The sequence below is a fragment of the Pelobates fuscus genome, chromosome 7 (assembly GCF_036172605.1).
Source record: "Pelobates fuscus isolate aPelFus1 chromosome 7, aPelFus1.pri, whole genome shotgun sequence".
In the NCBI taxonomy this organism is placed as follows: domain Eukaryota; kingdom Metazoa; phylum Chordata; class Amphibia; order Anura; family Pelobatidae; genus Pelobates; species Pelobates fuscus.
Window position 1 is genome coordinate 134,339,561 of NC_086323.1, and position 17,287 is coordinate 134,356,847.

Here is a 17,287-nt window from a genome sequence, read left to right on the forward strand (position 1 = left end):
ATGTTCTAAAATGGTTTGACTACTTACAATAGGCAAGGCACTCTGGCACTTTAGCCACTACAGTGCATTGTAGTGTTTTTTTGTGTGTGTGTGTGTGTTTTTTTTTTATATAACCTAAATGCAACAATTGAATTTTACTTTCTGCGGGGCAGCACTCTTTATGTGCTACCTATCAATTTGTGTTAGTGATATGTGTCCAGAAAAACAAGGTGCATATGACAGGTCTACCAATTCTTCTTCTCTGCATCTATTTGAGGCTTTCCTAAGCCCTTATCCATTTTGTGCCTGATTCAATTATGAGTAAGTCGGATACGCATGGCTTTGCCGTGCAGAGTAATACATAGCCGTCTTGCAATATAGGCTTTAATGTCTCCTGTAGTGATCTGTGATACATTTTAATGCACCAGCAATATTGGATTTTAAATTATTCTGGTGTAGGAGCTCTGGGGACTATAGTATTCTTGTTACATGAACTGCAATCTAACCTGTTCGATAGAACAGCAAAGCCCCTTTAATTCAGCAATGTGCTGGTGTGTGATAGACTTTCACATGATGGCTTGGCAGATCATAGTAAGAGTCCTTCATATAGAAAAATTCAAATTTGAAAATCTCCTCTGAGGTAATATGATTAATGTTAGCACCAATGCCTTAAAGCAATTAGAAGAATATGAACAGTTTAAACCATTCACTGCCAAACAAGTATTCACCATTTTTTTAAGTTTAAGCTCCCTCTCAAGATACTGTGTTTCTCTTTTATTGTCCCCAAAATTCTGCTATGCTCACTGTTATGTCTTAAAGGGTTCATGCCATAATTGTACTCTGGCTGTTGTCTTTGAACTACAAATCCCATGAAGCAATTGCTGTGATCATACAACAACAGCACTGCTTATGAGATCAGCTAATCAGTGTGGCAGAACAGTGGTCCCACCCTAGTCATCAATACACACCAAAAGACCCAGTTTTGTCAAAATCCCTATATCATTTTCATCCCTGAGAATGTTGGAATACCTTAAAGGACATCTAAGGGCACCCAGACCACTCCATCTTAAATTAAATGGTGTGAGTGCAGTGGTCCTGTCGTTTTAACCCTTCAATGTAAAACACTGCCATTTTGTAGAAACATTAAAGGGTTAAATACACCTCTTGTGGCCTCCAGAACCAAGTCAAACTCAGCTCTTCAATCAACTCCTGCTCATAGCAGCATTTCATTGGAGGACTGTTGCATTTTGCCAGGAAGTTAAGTGAGCATGATTGGATAAATCAATCCTGGGATTGGTGAAAGCTCACTGTAGAATCTACAAAATGTAGGGATCGTTAATGAATTGTAAAAAGAATAGGTCATCACCAGTCATCATGATAACTATGATGTTAAACAGGAGCGAGGTTGTGTGTGTGTGTGCAGAAAGCCTTTAAATGGAGCTTGGATGGCATTAGCATAATTAGACGTAGCTAAGTGTGCTGAGGGTCACGGGAGGGTGAACGAGACAGGTGATAAGAGGTGACAGGCTGTAGTGCTTGTACCTTTTCTAAAAATGTAAATCGTTTTTTGAGTTGAGTTGTTGCACTGGTGGCAGGTTGAAGACCCTCTCCATAGCTTGCAATGTCATAAGGTTTAATGGTGATTAGCAAGTACTTTTAAACACGTTGGTAATACAGGTTCATAGGAAAAATGCATAATTAACAGGATGTGCTAATAACAACTGCACGGTAATATTAAATGGACATGCTTTAGTTACATGAAACAGCTTAAGTTTGCGCAATACAAAATAAGGCTAATCGCACTTTGATTGACAAATTTACCATGTCTTCATGCAGGAATGAAATCAATATATTAGAGAAATATATTGGACAAAACTGACATTGTTAATAGTGTGTACCTGTAACATTTTTTTTCACAAGCTAACAGCTTCCAATTTTGGAAATTAATTATATGTAGTTTTTTTTATACATTTTCAGATTCCTCAAATCAGTTATGGTTCCACTGCTCCTGAACTGAGTGACGACCGACGATATGACTTCTTCTCTAGAGTGGTACCTCCGGATTCCTTCCAGGCGCAGGCCATGGTGGATATTGTGAAAGCCATGGGTTGGAGTTTTGTGTCTACATTGGCATCAGAAGGAAGTTATGGAGAGAAGGGAGTGGAGTCATTTATGCAGATGTCACGAGAAGCAGGTAAGATCTGGTAACTGAGTTATGGATTCTGGACAAAACACATCTCCTAAAAAAAACAAAGTCCCTGGTATAATATTTGTAAATCATACGGTACCCATTATGCAATGTAACCTGTAATACACTGCATAAAACCTCATATATAGAAACTATTATAAACCATTTAAAAAACAACTTGATTAAGGAAGATCTCTAGTATTTTTTATTTTTTATTTTTTGAGTGATTGTGAATAAAGCACAACTTTTACAATTTATATGAGTACTATGCATATGAACATTTATCAACCGCTAACATAGGGCAATTATATAGAGAAAATACAGTGGGAAAATGTCGGTGTCTAATTGTTAAGGGTGTTCATCTCTACGAACTGGGGTGAATGTCTGGGTTTAGACTGACTTTGGAGTTGTCCAATCCCTGTGCTTTTGGGCTGGGTGGGTCTCAACTTCTGTTTGGGATTGTGAGTTGTGGTCTGGAGTTCAGTGCCAGGAGGCATTTCCTCCCGATAACCTGGTTAGTGTCAGGATTACTGTATGATCCAGCACGTAGAACTGTATAGCACGGATGACAAATAAGTAACGTATTACCGGTCCTTAGAATGGCCGGATTTAACGTACATAGAATAGTCAAAATACTAGCCGAGGTCAGGGAACACAGAAAGGGACGCAGCGATGAGGAAAGCCAGGAGTCAGGATACCAGAATATAGAGAATTCAATAAACAAAGCCAAAGTCAAAAACCAGGTAGAAAAGTATAAACATTAACGCGCTCTCGGACAACCACAAGGAAAACCACGACAGGGCACTGAGCAGGATGAGAACTGGGCCTAAATACCCCTCCTCTAGATCTGATAGGCTGTAACCGGCCTTTGACCCCAAAGTCAGTTACCAGGTTTCATTTGCATGATTGCTGCTCAGCATTAACCCTTCTGTGGATTAGGTTGCTGCTCAGCACAACTTTTCCTGTGTGGACAGTAAATGTCATTAACCACATTTTTATAAGCGGATGAATACGTGACAGTTAGTCTCTGCACCGTGTTGGTGCCGCTTTATGCAGCCTTGAGGATGTCTCCAACAGAGTCTGGGGTTGCAGGCCAAGGTGTTTGTACCCTGCCGAAGTCAGGGTATGGGATGTGTCTCCAACGGTCACCTCAAGGGGCCCTTCCATTCCCCAGCGATATTTTATAGAACAGTCTCTGAGTTTCCTGGCCACCGATGCCAATTTTCTTTTTTCCACCAGCATTGAGAACGGAATGTCTCCATATATGGCCACCTTATATCCCTGAAAGGTATAGTCCCTTGTGTTCTAGAGAAGTTCATTATCGTGTTTCTGACTGTCACATTGCGTATCACCGCTATGACGTCCCTGGTAGCCCCCTCTGGTGCTGCTGAGGACTTGCGGACTCTGAACCCTGACATAATCTGTGGTGGGGTAGACCCTCATCTGATTTCCAGTGTGTCGATAAGGCTCTGTGGGAATTGTAGTAGCTTCTCATTTCCAATCACCTCTCAGGTGTATGTTCCTGCGTCTGTGGCGTGTTTCCAGCACTGTTACTGTTCGGTTTAGCCTCTGTACTTGCGAGGCCAGGCCTTCCATTTGTGTCTTGGCCTCCTGTAGTTGGGCGTCCCTGGAAGCCTCATTTACCTCCATAGCTTGTTCTTTGTTGTGGACTATCCCCACCTCGGCCTGGACCACCTGAAGGTCCTCTTTCCATATTCTTCTGAGGTCCAGCAGGAGTTTCTTTATATCTCCCTTCGAGGAGGGGGCTGAATCCTCATCCGATTCTCATGAATTGCACTCCCCGCCCGACTGTTGTGGTGTGAGAGGCTCTTCCTCCTCAGGGGAGTCGTCCAACATCTCCTGTTCTCCTCTGGCCTCAGGCGCCATCTTGGTTTGTGGCCGCGGCACAGGCCTTTCAAAGGAAAGCCGGATATCTTGCAAGCGAGGGGTTTATGGGCGATGAGTCTTTTTGTTCTTGCGCCCCATTGTATCCTCTGGTGGGGGGTGAAGTTTCTGTCGGGTAAGTCTTGTTTTTTTCCGGCCAAAGTTGTGGTTATCCCGTTTCTGGTACGGAGCCTCACACAGAGACGTCCGCTTAGTCTCTCGATTGGCCACGTCCCCCTGATCTCTAGTATTTAGATGGACTCTAGCTAAAAGGACTCAGATAGAATCATCCTAGCATCTCTAAATTTACTCAATAAGCACTGATAACATTATAATCAAAATAACAAAATAAATATACAAAATAACCAAAAGCAACTACATTTTGCGCAACACAAACCAAATTGGAAAACAAATCTGCAACTAAACATATTCCTTTCAATCTGAGCTATATTTGTTTATGATTTTACATTTTCTATTTAGCTCTCCTCAATTTCTAGTTTAGCAAATAAATACCAAAATATATTTAATCACAAATAAAAAAAAGGCACACCTTGCATCCTTCCTTGCTGGCAAAGGATCGTGGGACATGTAGTTCAACAGCAGCTATTCATTCTGGGTTAATCACTAAATTGTGAATTGACAAGAAGACAAACTGAATTAAAAGCAGGTTTCATGTTTTAGGTCAAAATACCTGAATTGGAAAAAATCAGCTATGTTTTGTCCATTTTTGTCCAAAATGTGAAATTCGCTTAGAACTGAATAGCTGTCAGTTTATTTCCTTTATCATTTCTTGTACAACTCCTTCAACTCTGCTCTGTGTAAAACAACCTTTTCAATTGACACCTCTTAATTTGAAATTGCATTGTATATAGTGTTATGCTAAACCCATATATTTGTTTGCTCTTACATCCTGTGGTTTATTTATAAAACTATGCATTTTTTATATGGAGCAGTCATTTAACAATTTACATTCTGGACTTGCATTTTTCACTCCAGGTTAGAAGAATAGATGATCATATCGCCTTAAGATTAAGATCTCGAAGGCACACAGTGTTCAGAATGTAGATGCAGTGTTCTCCTTTGGGAATGTTTCAGAAAAGTTAAAGGCACCTAGGTAGCACTTGTTTCTAAAATCTCAAACCCTGTACTGTACCTGTAATACTGAAAAAGGCACATCTTGCGTAATGATTTTTACAGTTTAGCACAAACAGATCAGTAGCCATCCCTTCCTGTTAATAATGCAACAAGCCAGCCTGCCTACATGCCTGCAGCAAAATTGTGAATGGGCTGACTTCAAAAACTCCGTCTTATTTTTCATATCCATGATCTCGTACTGGGAAATCATGGCTGGCTGAAGCCTGTTTGTAATTAACAATTGTGCCGTTACATTGGAAAGCAACCTGCAGTAAACTTGGCTACATTTTATTTTTTTATTTTTATCATTTTTTATTTTTTTTATTTTTGTTGTGCAGTGCAACATTCATAGATACTGACAAATTGACAGGATATTAGATGGTAGCAAATAAGATAATATGCGCGGAGAAAGCTAACATCCATTATAAAAGAGTGAAAGTATCCATCTGATTAGCATCACAAAGTTGGATGCACATTTTTTTTAAAAAAACATATAAAGAGTATAATCATGTGTAATAATATCATATCTAGATTGGTCATATAGTAGATCATATTAGCTTGTAAAGGATGATGTAAACCTATAGGGAAGTCTCATGGTATGGGGTTAATGCTTTTAAAACAACATTTCAAGGCATCGAATTATATAGTTTTGGCTGTGAATGGGACCAACATGACACACATAGTAATGAACCAATGCCCAGGCTAGGTAAGGGTATACCACCCCTGCGAAGTCCAGAACTTACAAAGCAACAGAGCTAGGAGCAATCTTCATGCCAGTTCCAGACCTTCAAATGAGCCTGCACCATATCCACCGGGACCCACTAGTGGTATTTGCTTGAGTCCATCCCTGCAGTGAAGTCGTACAAAGACCTAGGAAACAGACCTCAGCATCTCCGTTAGATCCTCCTGTCAGTGTGGGTAGTGCAAAGTAGGCAAACCACTGCAACTCACAGTCTGGAAGGGCGTAAATGTAGAGAAGCTTTATGGAAAATGACAGCTTTGCCTAGCATAAGTCTCCGAGACTTCATGCTACCTTGACATCTAGTCTCCTCCAAGGAGTAATTAGTCAGCTGTACTTGCACCGGTCACTGAGCCAGCTCAAAACTGCTCACAGATACAGTCAAACCTAGCCATAATATCACTTGGTTTTGGGCTTAGTTGTAACCCATACAGGTGTATGGCCATCTTGCAATAGTCTGGTGGGCTACATTTTTATTTTGGAAGTTGGTACTCCAGGGACCCACTCACATTACGTGTAATTAATAATATCAGTATGGGCAGTTAGTAGGAGCAGTTGGATTTGGGATTGTTATAGTGACACAGAAAGAGCATGCCATCACAGGGCTTTCTTAAGCTAGGATGATACGGACCCTGAAATAGATGCGAACCAGTGCTGCCCATATTCTGAGCTCTGCTAAAGCATTTTGAGTCCAGAAAAAAAGCCCTTGTTACAAGGCGTGTGTCCGTGTTTATCCCTTTCACTACCAAAGGATTGGTGAAAAAACACCACCAGAATCCAAGTAGTTTGGATGTCCTGTAAAGTAATGTTTAAAATTTATTTTACACTTCAGTATGCATAGAGAGCACATTATTTAATGGACCCAAAAACAAATATTTTGATTGCATGGATAATCGTTTGCTAAATATTGAAGTTACAGAAAAGAAAACAGTGTTTCTAACAGATAACATTCATTAATGTTTTGCATAAACATATACATTTTCCCCCACATATTTATATATACACACACATATACATACAGATCATATCACCCTTACAATGCAGCTATGGACACACTAGTACCAGCAAACACATACACACAGATACACGCATGCATATATGCAATTATACACGCACACATACATATACAATCTGTTACAGACTCACACATAAACACACAAACACTGATGAACAAAAAACACACACATTGGTAGATACAGACATACAGTCACAATTTGTGCCTAACAAGGTTTATCTGGCTGTGTGTATTTCTGACTGAAAGTGTATGTGTATGCATGTCTGGCATTGTGTACCTGTGTGTTTGCCTCAGAGTGTGTGTCTGATAGTGATTATCCTTATGTGTGAATGTGTGTCTCTGTGCCTTGGCTGGACATCTGTGTCTGGGAATTAATATATGCATATGTGAGTTGTTTGTGGTGTATTTTGAGTATGGGAGCGGTTTGTGATCTTTTTGCATTGTGTTTATGGCAAATCTGTGTTTCATTTGTGGGAGGTGACTGTGAGTGTGCATGAGGATGACTGTCTTCATTGGAAGACTGTAATAGAGTGAGTGTGGCAGGGTGAGGGAGAGGTGTGAGTGTGACAGGGTTGTCTTGGTAAGGGTGACAGGGTCAAGGATGTAACAGTGGCACGGTGAGTGAGAGGAGGCTGTGATTCTGTGTCTAGCCTCCCCACACACTGTAATGCCTATTTTATTTATTTCACATTTGCCCCCCTCCTGCTATACCTATGACTGAGAGAGGCAGCGGCAGACAGCTGCTTCAATCCAGAAATGCAGACCTAAAATGAGAGTGGCACAGTGGCCATGCTATTATAGGTGGTTAGAGCAGATTTGGCACAGTAATGGTAGTCTGGGACCCCAAAGGAGACAAGCTTCACACAAACATCAACTAAAATTAATTTCACTTGCAAAGGAAAATACAGATGTCAGGCCTTTTTGGTGTTTCTGAGCATTGTAGTTCAGCTGTTAGAAATCTTACAAACGGAACTACACATTTCAGAAACCCTTGTTCTGCTCATAATGCACTGTTATGAAATTAGATCACCAGGGCTGTACAAAATAGAGTGAGCATTGTGAACAGTTGAGTCACTTCTTGGTCTGGTGAGAGCTTACTGCAGAATCTATAAAGCCTGGAGAATTGAAGCAAATGCACAAACTTTAAATGTGCATATTTTGTTTGTTTTATTTTATATATTTTTTTGTAATATTTTTTTGTAATATTTGACATTATGTTTGTTTAAATTTCCAATGCATTGTAACAGAACAAAAATTAAAAAAAATAACATCAAACACAAAACATTAATAAACTAAATGTAGAACAAATGTAAAAATAGGAAATTTAATTGAGGTCTGAGAGCAACTCAGAGATCAGTCAAGAATAGCGAAACAGTAAGGTAATACAATTGTGTTTTAGGTATTTAGTCATTCTTCCAATATGTTCTTTATGTTATTTTTAATATTGCCTTACCTTTCCACTATTCTTGACTGATCTGAGTTGTTCTCAGACCTCAATCAAGTTTTGCATTTTTACCTTTGTACTAGTTTGCCTAGATCAGGGGTGCCCACAAGATAGCTCCCTATATGTTTTAAAGCTACATCTTACATGATGCTTTGCCATTCTAAATGCATTCCAAAGGCATGCAAAGCCTCATGGGAGTTGTAGTTTTCCAACATATGGGGATCTACCGTTTGAGCACCACTGGCCTAGATAATGAATTAAAAACAATGGATCAACTGCAGTCTGGACTGTTCCTTTAAGAGAAAAGAATATAATTCAGCATTTTGAGGAAGCGACATTATGACAGTGACAAGAAAATACGAGGGTGGGTTTGATGATTAAGAAGACATTGAGTTGTATAAAAGGTAGTGAAGCAAGAACATTTTGAAAGAGATGTCTTCTGCAGACAAGTGTTTGTCAATCATATCCACAACTACATGTAAGGCCTGTTAAAAAATATCTTAATCTCATCACAAGTGGAATAATCACTCTTTCAGCCAATTAGACAAATCAGACAACAAAATACATTCCCAGTTAGAAGCTGAAGGCCATTTTTACTTTTTAATAAACACTGGCATTAAGTATAATGATAGGGGTAACTGTATTTCTCTGTAGGTTTTCATGAGCAAATTAAAGGGACTGTGTCGTGCAACAAATGACAGTATTCCAATTAGAGACCTTTTTTTCATTGTTCTTGCCAGACAGCTAACATAATTGATGTCATTTACTAAACTATGGATTTTTGGAGTAAGGTTTTTTTTAATTTTTTAAAAAGAGAGAGATCAATCACAATTAATAAGGAGGCACATTTTAGATAAAATTCACAAAATGCACTATTTTTAAATTGCAAAAAAATGTCATCATTGAATAAATCATTTGAATTATCCACAAATTGGAGTCACGCAGAAATGGTTCAAATTGCTGTTGAATACTCTACATATCCTTTAGAGAAATTGCTCTGGATAGATCACCCAAAACATTCTCAAATTTTATTAAACGTCAACTGCATATGCAATTAGCAAAGTGATAGTAAATATAAATTAAAGCAACACTGTGCACCACCACAATGAGGCCACAGTGAAGTTGTTATGGTACCTGGCGGTCCGGGACATTGTCTTATCTTAAGGGGTTAAGCCATCTGCAAAATGCTCCAGATGGCACCCATCATCCAGACGTCTCTGCCTGTTCCTACAGCTTCAACACTGAAGCCTTGCACTGGGTGCTGATACCTTTCTAAAGGCCATTGGTGGGCTAAGAGAATTTACTGGAGAGCCAGTTGAGCCTGGAGAATGAGTGTTATCTGAAGCACTATGGGGTTAAGCCATTCACAAGCAAACAAATAAAAAAAAAGAAGACAAAATGGGTCTCTTGAAACCAGTGGGTACTTAAAAAATGATCTTGCATTGTCCCACAATATGTGCTGACAACAGCAAAGTTTTCCTCCTAATAACTTGACAATTTTTATAAACCCTAATTCCTCCTTCTATACCTGTGTAACGGAACACTCCAAGTACCATAGTCACTACAGCCTGCTGTAGTGGTTATAGTGCGACAAGTGCCGTGTGCCATTCCACGATAAGTAGTCAAACCCTTTGAGTATGATTTGACATCATAGCTGGTTAATCCAATTCATTCTACAGAACTAACCAGGGCCATGCAGAACTATTCTAGCTGGCTGAGAGCATTAGGGGATTGTAAAGGTATTTTAAAATGATATTGTTAGGAATATATATTTCAATTCCTAACGCTATAGTGTTACTTTAACCCCTTCGATGCCATATTATTTGTACAACAAAATAAACAAACTAATGTTGTGCTTGAAAGTAACGTGCAAATGTTTTTTTATTTGTCAGTGTGCATAAATAGCACACGATGTATTATAAAAAAATAAATATGTTATCGTTGTTAAATTGTTACAAAAGAAGTAAACCTCAGATCAGTTTGGAATAATAGAGTTAAAGACCAGAATAAAATATTCATTTATTATATTTGCAAGGTGTTGGGGCATAGATGTATGATACATCTTTTGCTTGTGTAGACACATTATTGGCAGTAAAAGGGTAAATGCGGTCCAACATTTAAGCAGCTTTGCATAAAAGGCAGCCTTGTCAGGTTGGCACTTGTCTTTGGCTCTGCAGCTGTTCAATACTACGTTTTCATTAGGGACCTTTTCATTACTAGCTCTCTAAGCATCATGGGTAATGTAGTCCATAATAGCCACAATTCTAAAGATTAGTTATCACTGGCCTACAGTAATGTCTTGGTTGCATAGTGTCTGTATATCCATTTTGTTATATTGTATAGAGAATTGTATTCATTTACCAACCATCTCAAATGTCCAAGTTCAGAGCTTGGATGAGCGATGGTCCTAGTTGGCGTTTTCTTCAAGCTGTCCTATTTGTCACTTGGAGTCTGTCCTTCCTGGCAGATCCCAGGGGAGTCATCATAGAAGGTCCACCTTCCACTCCATCATAGAAGAGTTTGTTAGAGGATATTATTCATCAATCGAGTACAGTGCTGAGTCAATTAGTTTATGACCCTTCAGAAGGAGGGTCATTGACCTTGGGAGTAGTACAAGTCTGTAAATGACACTTGGAAGCTTGATGTTTTCATTGTTCTTTTTGTGTCAATGACTCTTTTGGTCTGTGGAGACACTATTCTTCAGACAGCAGTAGGACCACTTTTTCCTTGCCGTAGAGAACTAAAACAATACATGCTCCACTTTTTCTGCACATGTACCTATATTCTTTAAAACCCTGGAGCAGTAAGGGCTAACCTTCACGCTGAAAATGTTCATAAACTGCCTTTCCCATGATACACAGCCACAGAGCAATTTAGGTTGTGAATTGTGTGGACATATTTTACATTTTTATTTTTTTTATCTACTTTGCTTTTAACACTCCTCGTCTTCTCTACTCACATTTTCTCAAGAGACACTGCCTGTAGCTTGGCATCTGACCTTACATTCATCGACCTTCTTATGCCTTATACTCTTTTCAGTGGTGAACGGTTATGGTGACCTTGCCTTTGCTTTTATTAGGGACACGTACCAAAGATGAATCCTGCAGGGCATCAGGGATTTTAATGCAGTTCTGTATTGTAAATTTTCCATCACTGTCCACAGTATAAGATTAGATATGGTTGTCTGTACATGGTACCAGGCTAATAAGGATTATAGTTTTGTATGTTGTTTTTTTATTTTTTATTTTAACTCTCTGCTACCAACTTGTTCAGAATCATGATTTGAATGATCATGTACAAAAAAAGTGGTCTGCATTTTGGTACCTAGCCTAGGGCATTATAGAGCCTTAGCTGGGTTTGCAAGCCTTCTGTGTCTGCATGGTGAGATTTGCAGAAATATTCATTACAATGAGAATTGTTAGGAACTCAAAATAGCCAAAATAGACAAACTGGAAAAATTCTCCACGTCAGCTATGCTTTCAGATCAGCTACATTTGTCCTTCAATTTGAAATCCTGACCAAACTTCTGGAATAAAAGGAAATCATGTCATGTCACACATGTCATGTATCCTTAAGGGGTTAAATGAAAAAAAATATGATGTATCTATAGCAATTGTGGCTAATCATACACTTAGTGCTTTTACTCTTTTAATTGGGTTGTGCACATCCTTTATATAGCTCTGAACATGTCCAGAGTGGGATACGTGGAGGTGTGGACTCCAGCTGGTTTATGTACGCCAAAGGCAGAGTTCATGCAGGGCATTGGATAACTAGGCTGCACATGTGCATCTTGTTGGATAATCAGACTCTAAACTTGAACAGGGGTCAAGTCCTGGGGAAAAATGTGTGGGAACTCACCCAAGATCCACCCCACCCACCCCCCAAAAAAATAATATACACTTGTATGCATATATAAACACGTGCACACACACACTGACAGGTGCACACATACACACTCACAGACACACACACACTCAGACACACACATACACTCACAGACACACACTCACATACACCCATACACACACAGATATGCACACAGACACACACACACACACAGATACACTCACAGACACACACTCACAGACACACACACAGACTCACAGACACACACACATACACTCACAGACACAAACACATACTCAGACACACACACATACACTCACAGAAACACACAAATTATTCATATTTTTTAAATTTAAAAAACTCCACCCAGCCTCCCTACCTGGAGAGCTGGCGTGGACCTGTCCCTGGGGTCCAGCGGGGCTTCAGTGAGGAGGGTGCCTGTCTACCGGTCAGACGCGGCGAGGAAGCTGTGTTCTCTCTGATCTTCTCCCTCTCGCCGCGCGGGCTGTCTACTGATGCTGGAAGTCGGAATATGACCTCATATTCCGGCTCCCAGCATCAGTAAATGGCGCGCGAGGGAGAAGATCAGAGAAGACACAACTCCCTCGTCGCGTCTGACCGGTAGACAGGCGTCCGCCGGGGGGGGGGGGTCCATCAGGTGGCCATTAGGCCACCTCTTGGGCCCCTCCATGACATGGTGGAACACGGGGGCATTTAGGGGCCGCACCCAGAGTGCCTGCTGGAGCAACGGGAATGGCATTCCTGCTGTGAAAAAAGTGCAGGAACGCCGTTCCCACGCCTTCCTGCTGGACTCGAGCCCTGCACTTGAAGCTCATTGGATACTGAGACTGCACACATGCAACTCATTTGATAAGCAGATTGCTGTTTCTTATAATAAGATAATCAGATTTTACATGCACATAATCTGTTTCTACCAGGTGCCACAGAGAAGCATGGCAATAGAGGGGCATAGTGAGGTCTCATATAGGGGCATCTATCCTGAATGGATTGGGGTAGAAGAACACCTACTATGTTTTTCTATTAATGAAATTGCATAGTATAGCATATTGTGTGCTCTGAACATCATATATATCACTATATACATTAACATCAATATATATATGATTGCTACTGCTAGACATTATTGGGTTGCCAAAACTCTATTTATCAAACCAAAACTGGAACAAAGCAAGTGTAAAATGTTTTTTTTTTATGATTTCTATTTAATGGTTATGCCTATGGAATGCAATAAAATATTTCCCATTCATCAATATGGAGCAAGCACTTTGCCCCAGTTCTGTCTTTCTCAGTGTTATAAATCTGTAGTGTTACCAGGCAAATTCTAACATGCCAGCAGCACAAGTAACCGGTGTAATGTCACACACAACAGACTCGTAGTGTGAATCACATTGGCGTATTTCTCTTTTACGAACAAAAGGAGGCCACACTCAGAAGGAGAGTCATGCATTTGGAACAAGACTTATCCATGATTGGTGGTCACATGATTGCAGCCACACAAAAACAGAAAAAAAAAAGAAAAAAGAACAGAAAACTAGGGAATGTCTGCTCCCGAGAACAAAATAAACCCTAAAAAAAAAAAAAAAAAAAAAAAAATAGAAGTAACAATATTTATATAATGTATACATTTAGTTCTCCTTAATTTTTCCACTGGAGGGTCAAATTATTTTATAGATGTTTGTCTAATGTAAGTTTAATAAATTCATTTTTTAAATATAAATAGCATTCTATATTGTAGACACTTTCGAATTACTTGTCACACATTTTCTGCTATCTTCTTCATGGTTGCCACCATTGAGTCCTCTCACCGTAGGTGCAAATTGGTTGCTCCAGAGCAGTAAGATAAATCTTAGTAGTTCTCCTCAGCAGACATAGCATTGTAAGAGGAATGTTGGATGGTATTTGCCAAGTGCCACATGCACTTTGCTTGTGAACGTTAATTGCATTGTTTTATTATGTACCAATTAGAGAAATCCCTAAACTCCCTAAATGATATTGTGGCTTAACTCCCATTTAGAAATCCCTAAATTATATTGTGGCTCTGAAGTCTAAGGGATTAGTATTTCATGAAAATATCTACTTTTTCTTTTCTTTTATTAATAAAGTGATAAAACGATCCACACTGCTGGAAAAAAAAAACACAGGGTTTTTATTGGTACTATAACATATTTACTACATTATGAAGTGGTTATAAGAGTCTCAGGCAATGAGCACGATAATAATGTCCGACTTTAGTCGTCAGATGTCTTGTTTTTTTTATCGGGGTGCATACTCTCTTTGAAAGTAGATGTTAATCAAAGCAAATGTTCCACTGATCTATGCTTAAGCATGATTACATTCTGGGGCTGGACAAAAAAAAATGGAAACACCTAGCAGTATTTGAATTATCAGCAGGGATGGATAGAGTACATGGGCACTATGACCATTGTCCAAAGGTCCAGATCTTTGGACCATCACCAAAGTGCCCAAGGGGAGTTGTCAGGGGCCCCTTGTAGCTATGTTGTCATGGGCTGACTGGGGAGATTATTAGACAGAGCCAGGGTCCCTATTCAAACCTAGTGGACACCGTTCACATCAAATATATAAAAAGGTTTCATGGTTTCACTTGTAGAGAATTGGAAACCAAGAGGAAAAATAAAGCCATAATAGCTCATATGGACAAATTTGCCAAATCTGCTATACTCACAATTTAGCTATTTTAGCTTGGCTTTTATTATTTGCTTTTCAATTTACTATCAGTAAATGTTTAGTTAATAGACCTTGCAGTGGTTTTACAATAAATATTGGAGAATTGTCAAAGAATTAAACAATTTTAGGCTAACATTGCTGAGCTGGAACGTAAATAGAGTTGCAGATCCCCCCAACCAAGACAGTTCCATTTTATTATATCAATACATATGGGGCGGTGTATATTGCATATTATTGAATCTTATAACTACAGGAGCAATGTGCAAGGCTCATAAGACAGATCTGCTCATTTTTGCAAATCAGACGCCTCCATCTCTCCGCACCTAAGCTGCAGACAGACACAAATCGCACTGCTGTTTGCTGTTATATAATGTAGCTTTCTGCAATGATGGTCCCACACGCACATTATTTGTAACCTGCCAAGTTGAGCAGTCATTCGATGTAGCTGCTTTTATGTTAGCTTCGTTACAGTGTAACTTACGGGGTTATTCGGAAAAATGTCAATGAATTCAGCGTGAATTTCAAATTTAAAGTCAAAATTCAAAATCTCATTCACGTTCATTTGCAATCTTCCAAGGAAAATGCATTATTTGTCCAGGTAAAATTCCTCTTAATTGATACTGAAAAGAATCAATTCAGAATCTCCAAAACAATCTCACCTGTGCAGGTAACTCAAGTATGAAATGAAACAGGTGAGTGGGATCAAAGTCAGCCTGTGCCAATGATGCAACATATGCCCACTGTGCAAGTACTTTCTATGCCCAGAACTCTGCAGAAACAGTATTATTTTGGAAGAAATGCCCAGTTTTGATCTTGGACTATGCTAGCAAATTTAATGATGCAGTCACTGTTTGTGAGCCTTTTCTCTGGTGTTCCCAGCAGATCAGCAGAAACACAACCCAAGATATCAATACAATAGTGGGTCACATAATGGGACGAGATCATGGATAACTAGGAAATATACATTCAGATCAACTCACTATTTTAGTCAATAAAATAGTCCTGGGGGTTGAAGTACAAAGATATTTGCAAATCCACAAGCCAAGGACTCTGCTTTACTCTAATAATCACTTGCATCAGCCCCCTTCTGCACTCATTTGCTTCTGTTATGCATTATTTTTTCATTGCCTTGCATCACGCGTTTTACGGTCAGTGGATGCAGAGGAGAGATTCTGGTGTAAGGGAAATAGATCTTGCCGTGTGCGCCCTTGTTATACACTCCCCCCTCCCCACTCCCCCCTCTCCCCCCCCCCAACTCCTGGCCCAGTTTGCACAGCAGGAGTTAACCACCTCACGTCTGCAATAATCTGAATTCAAGAGCAGCATTAAAAGATGTGTTGCATGGTTCTCTTTAGAGCTTGCTATATTTTTATACATAGATGTAATAGCTTCACCTGCTCTATTTACTATACAGATACCATGTAAATTATTGGGAGGGGCAGCCGGGATGATGACACATTCTGTACAGCCGGAATGATGACATCATATGTGCAATTATTTCAATTCAGTGCAGTCTAGACGCCTACATTTTTTGCAGAATCAGGACACACATGCCCCAATTTGCCCAAGATTAGTGGGAGTCACACTTCTGAGTGGCAGTTGCCATGTTTAATGACAACAGTTGATTTAGCTACAGCCTCAGTAACTACTATTAATCTAGGGACAAAATGTGTGTCCCAGTGTTGCCCATATAGTACAGTCCTCTACACCACTTTAACGCATACTACACTAAACATTAACCTCCACAGTACACAACACTAACCATTAACCCCTACAATACCTTATACTAAACAGTTACCCCTACACTACATGACATTACCCATTAACTACTACACCATCATTTAACATTATCCCAACACTGAACCTTAATCGCTAAACTACCTTAATACATAATGCAAACACCTACCTTAAAATATATTAAACGCCACAAAAGGGAAAGCATGTATTAATGTTCTGGAGACACTTGGCCTTCCTTCTCCCCTTGCTTACCTCTGCTTCAGGAGAGAGAAAGCTGGAAGGATTCAGGCTGTTCTCCTAAATGCTGTGGGTGCCGGCATGTGATGGCATATTGCACTTTTAGAAGCCCTGCAGGCAATCACACCTCTCATACTTACAGATCCCCAAAGCCCAGGGTCAGAGTACTGTTAGCCCTATCCATAAAGCATCCCCACCTAATGTTAAATCCCCCACTTCAATGTTTAACCCCTTAAGGACACATGACATGTGTGACATGTCATGATTCCCTTTTATTCTAGAAGTTTGGTCCTTAGGGGGTAAACTACACTTTCACTTAAAATGAATCCCCAACACTACGCTGGACTCCACTAACCCCTATACTACACTATCGCATTT

General features: G+C 39.7%; 1 protein-coding gene across 2 annotated transcripts in view; it reads left to right on the plus strand.

Moving 5' to 3' along the window:
- Window positions 1-17,287, plus strand: part of GRM7 (glutamate metabotropic receptor 7) — a 438,658-nt gene that overhangs the window by 150,722 nt on the left and 270,649 nt on the right. For both annotated transcript variants that reach the window (XM_063426679.1, XM_063426680.1), the window contains exon 2: window positions 1,957-2,173. In XM_063426679.1, coding sequence (XP_063282749.1) covers window positions 1,957-2,173 — 217 coding nt within the window. The remainder of the gene's footprint in view (window positions 1-1,956; window positions 2,174-17,287) is intronic.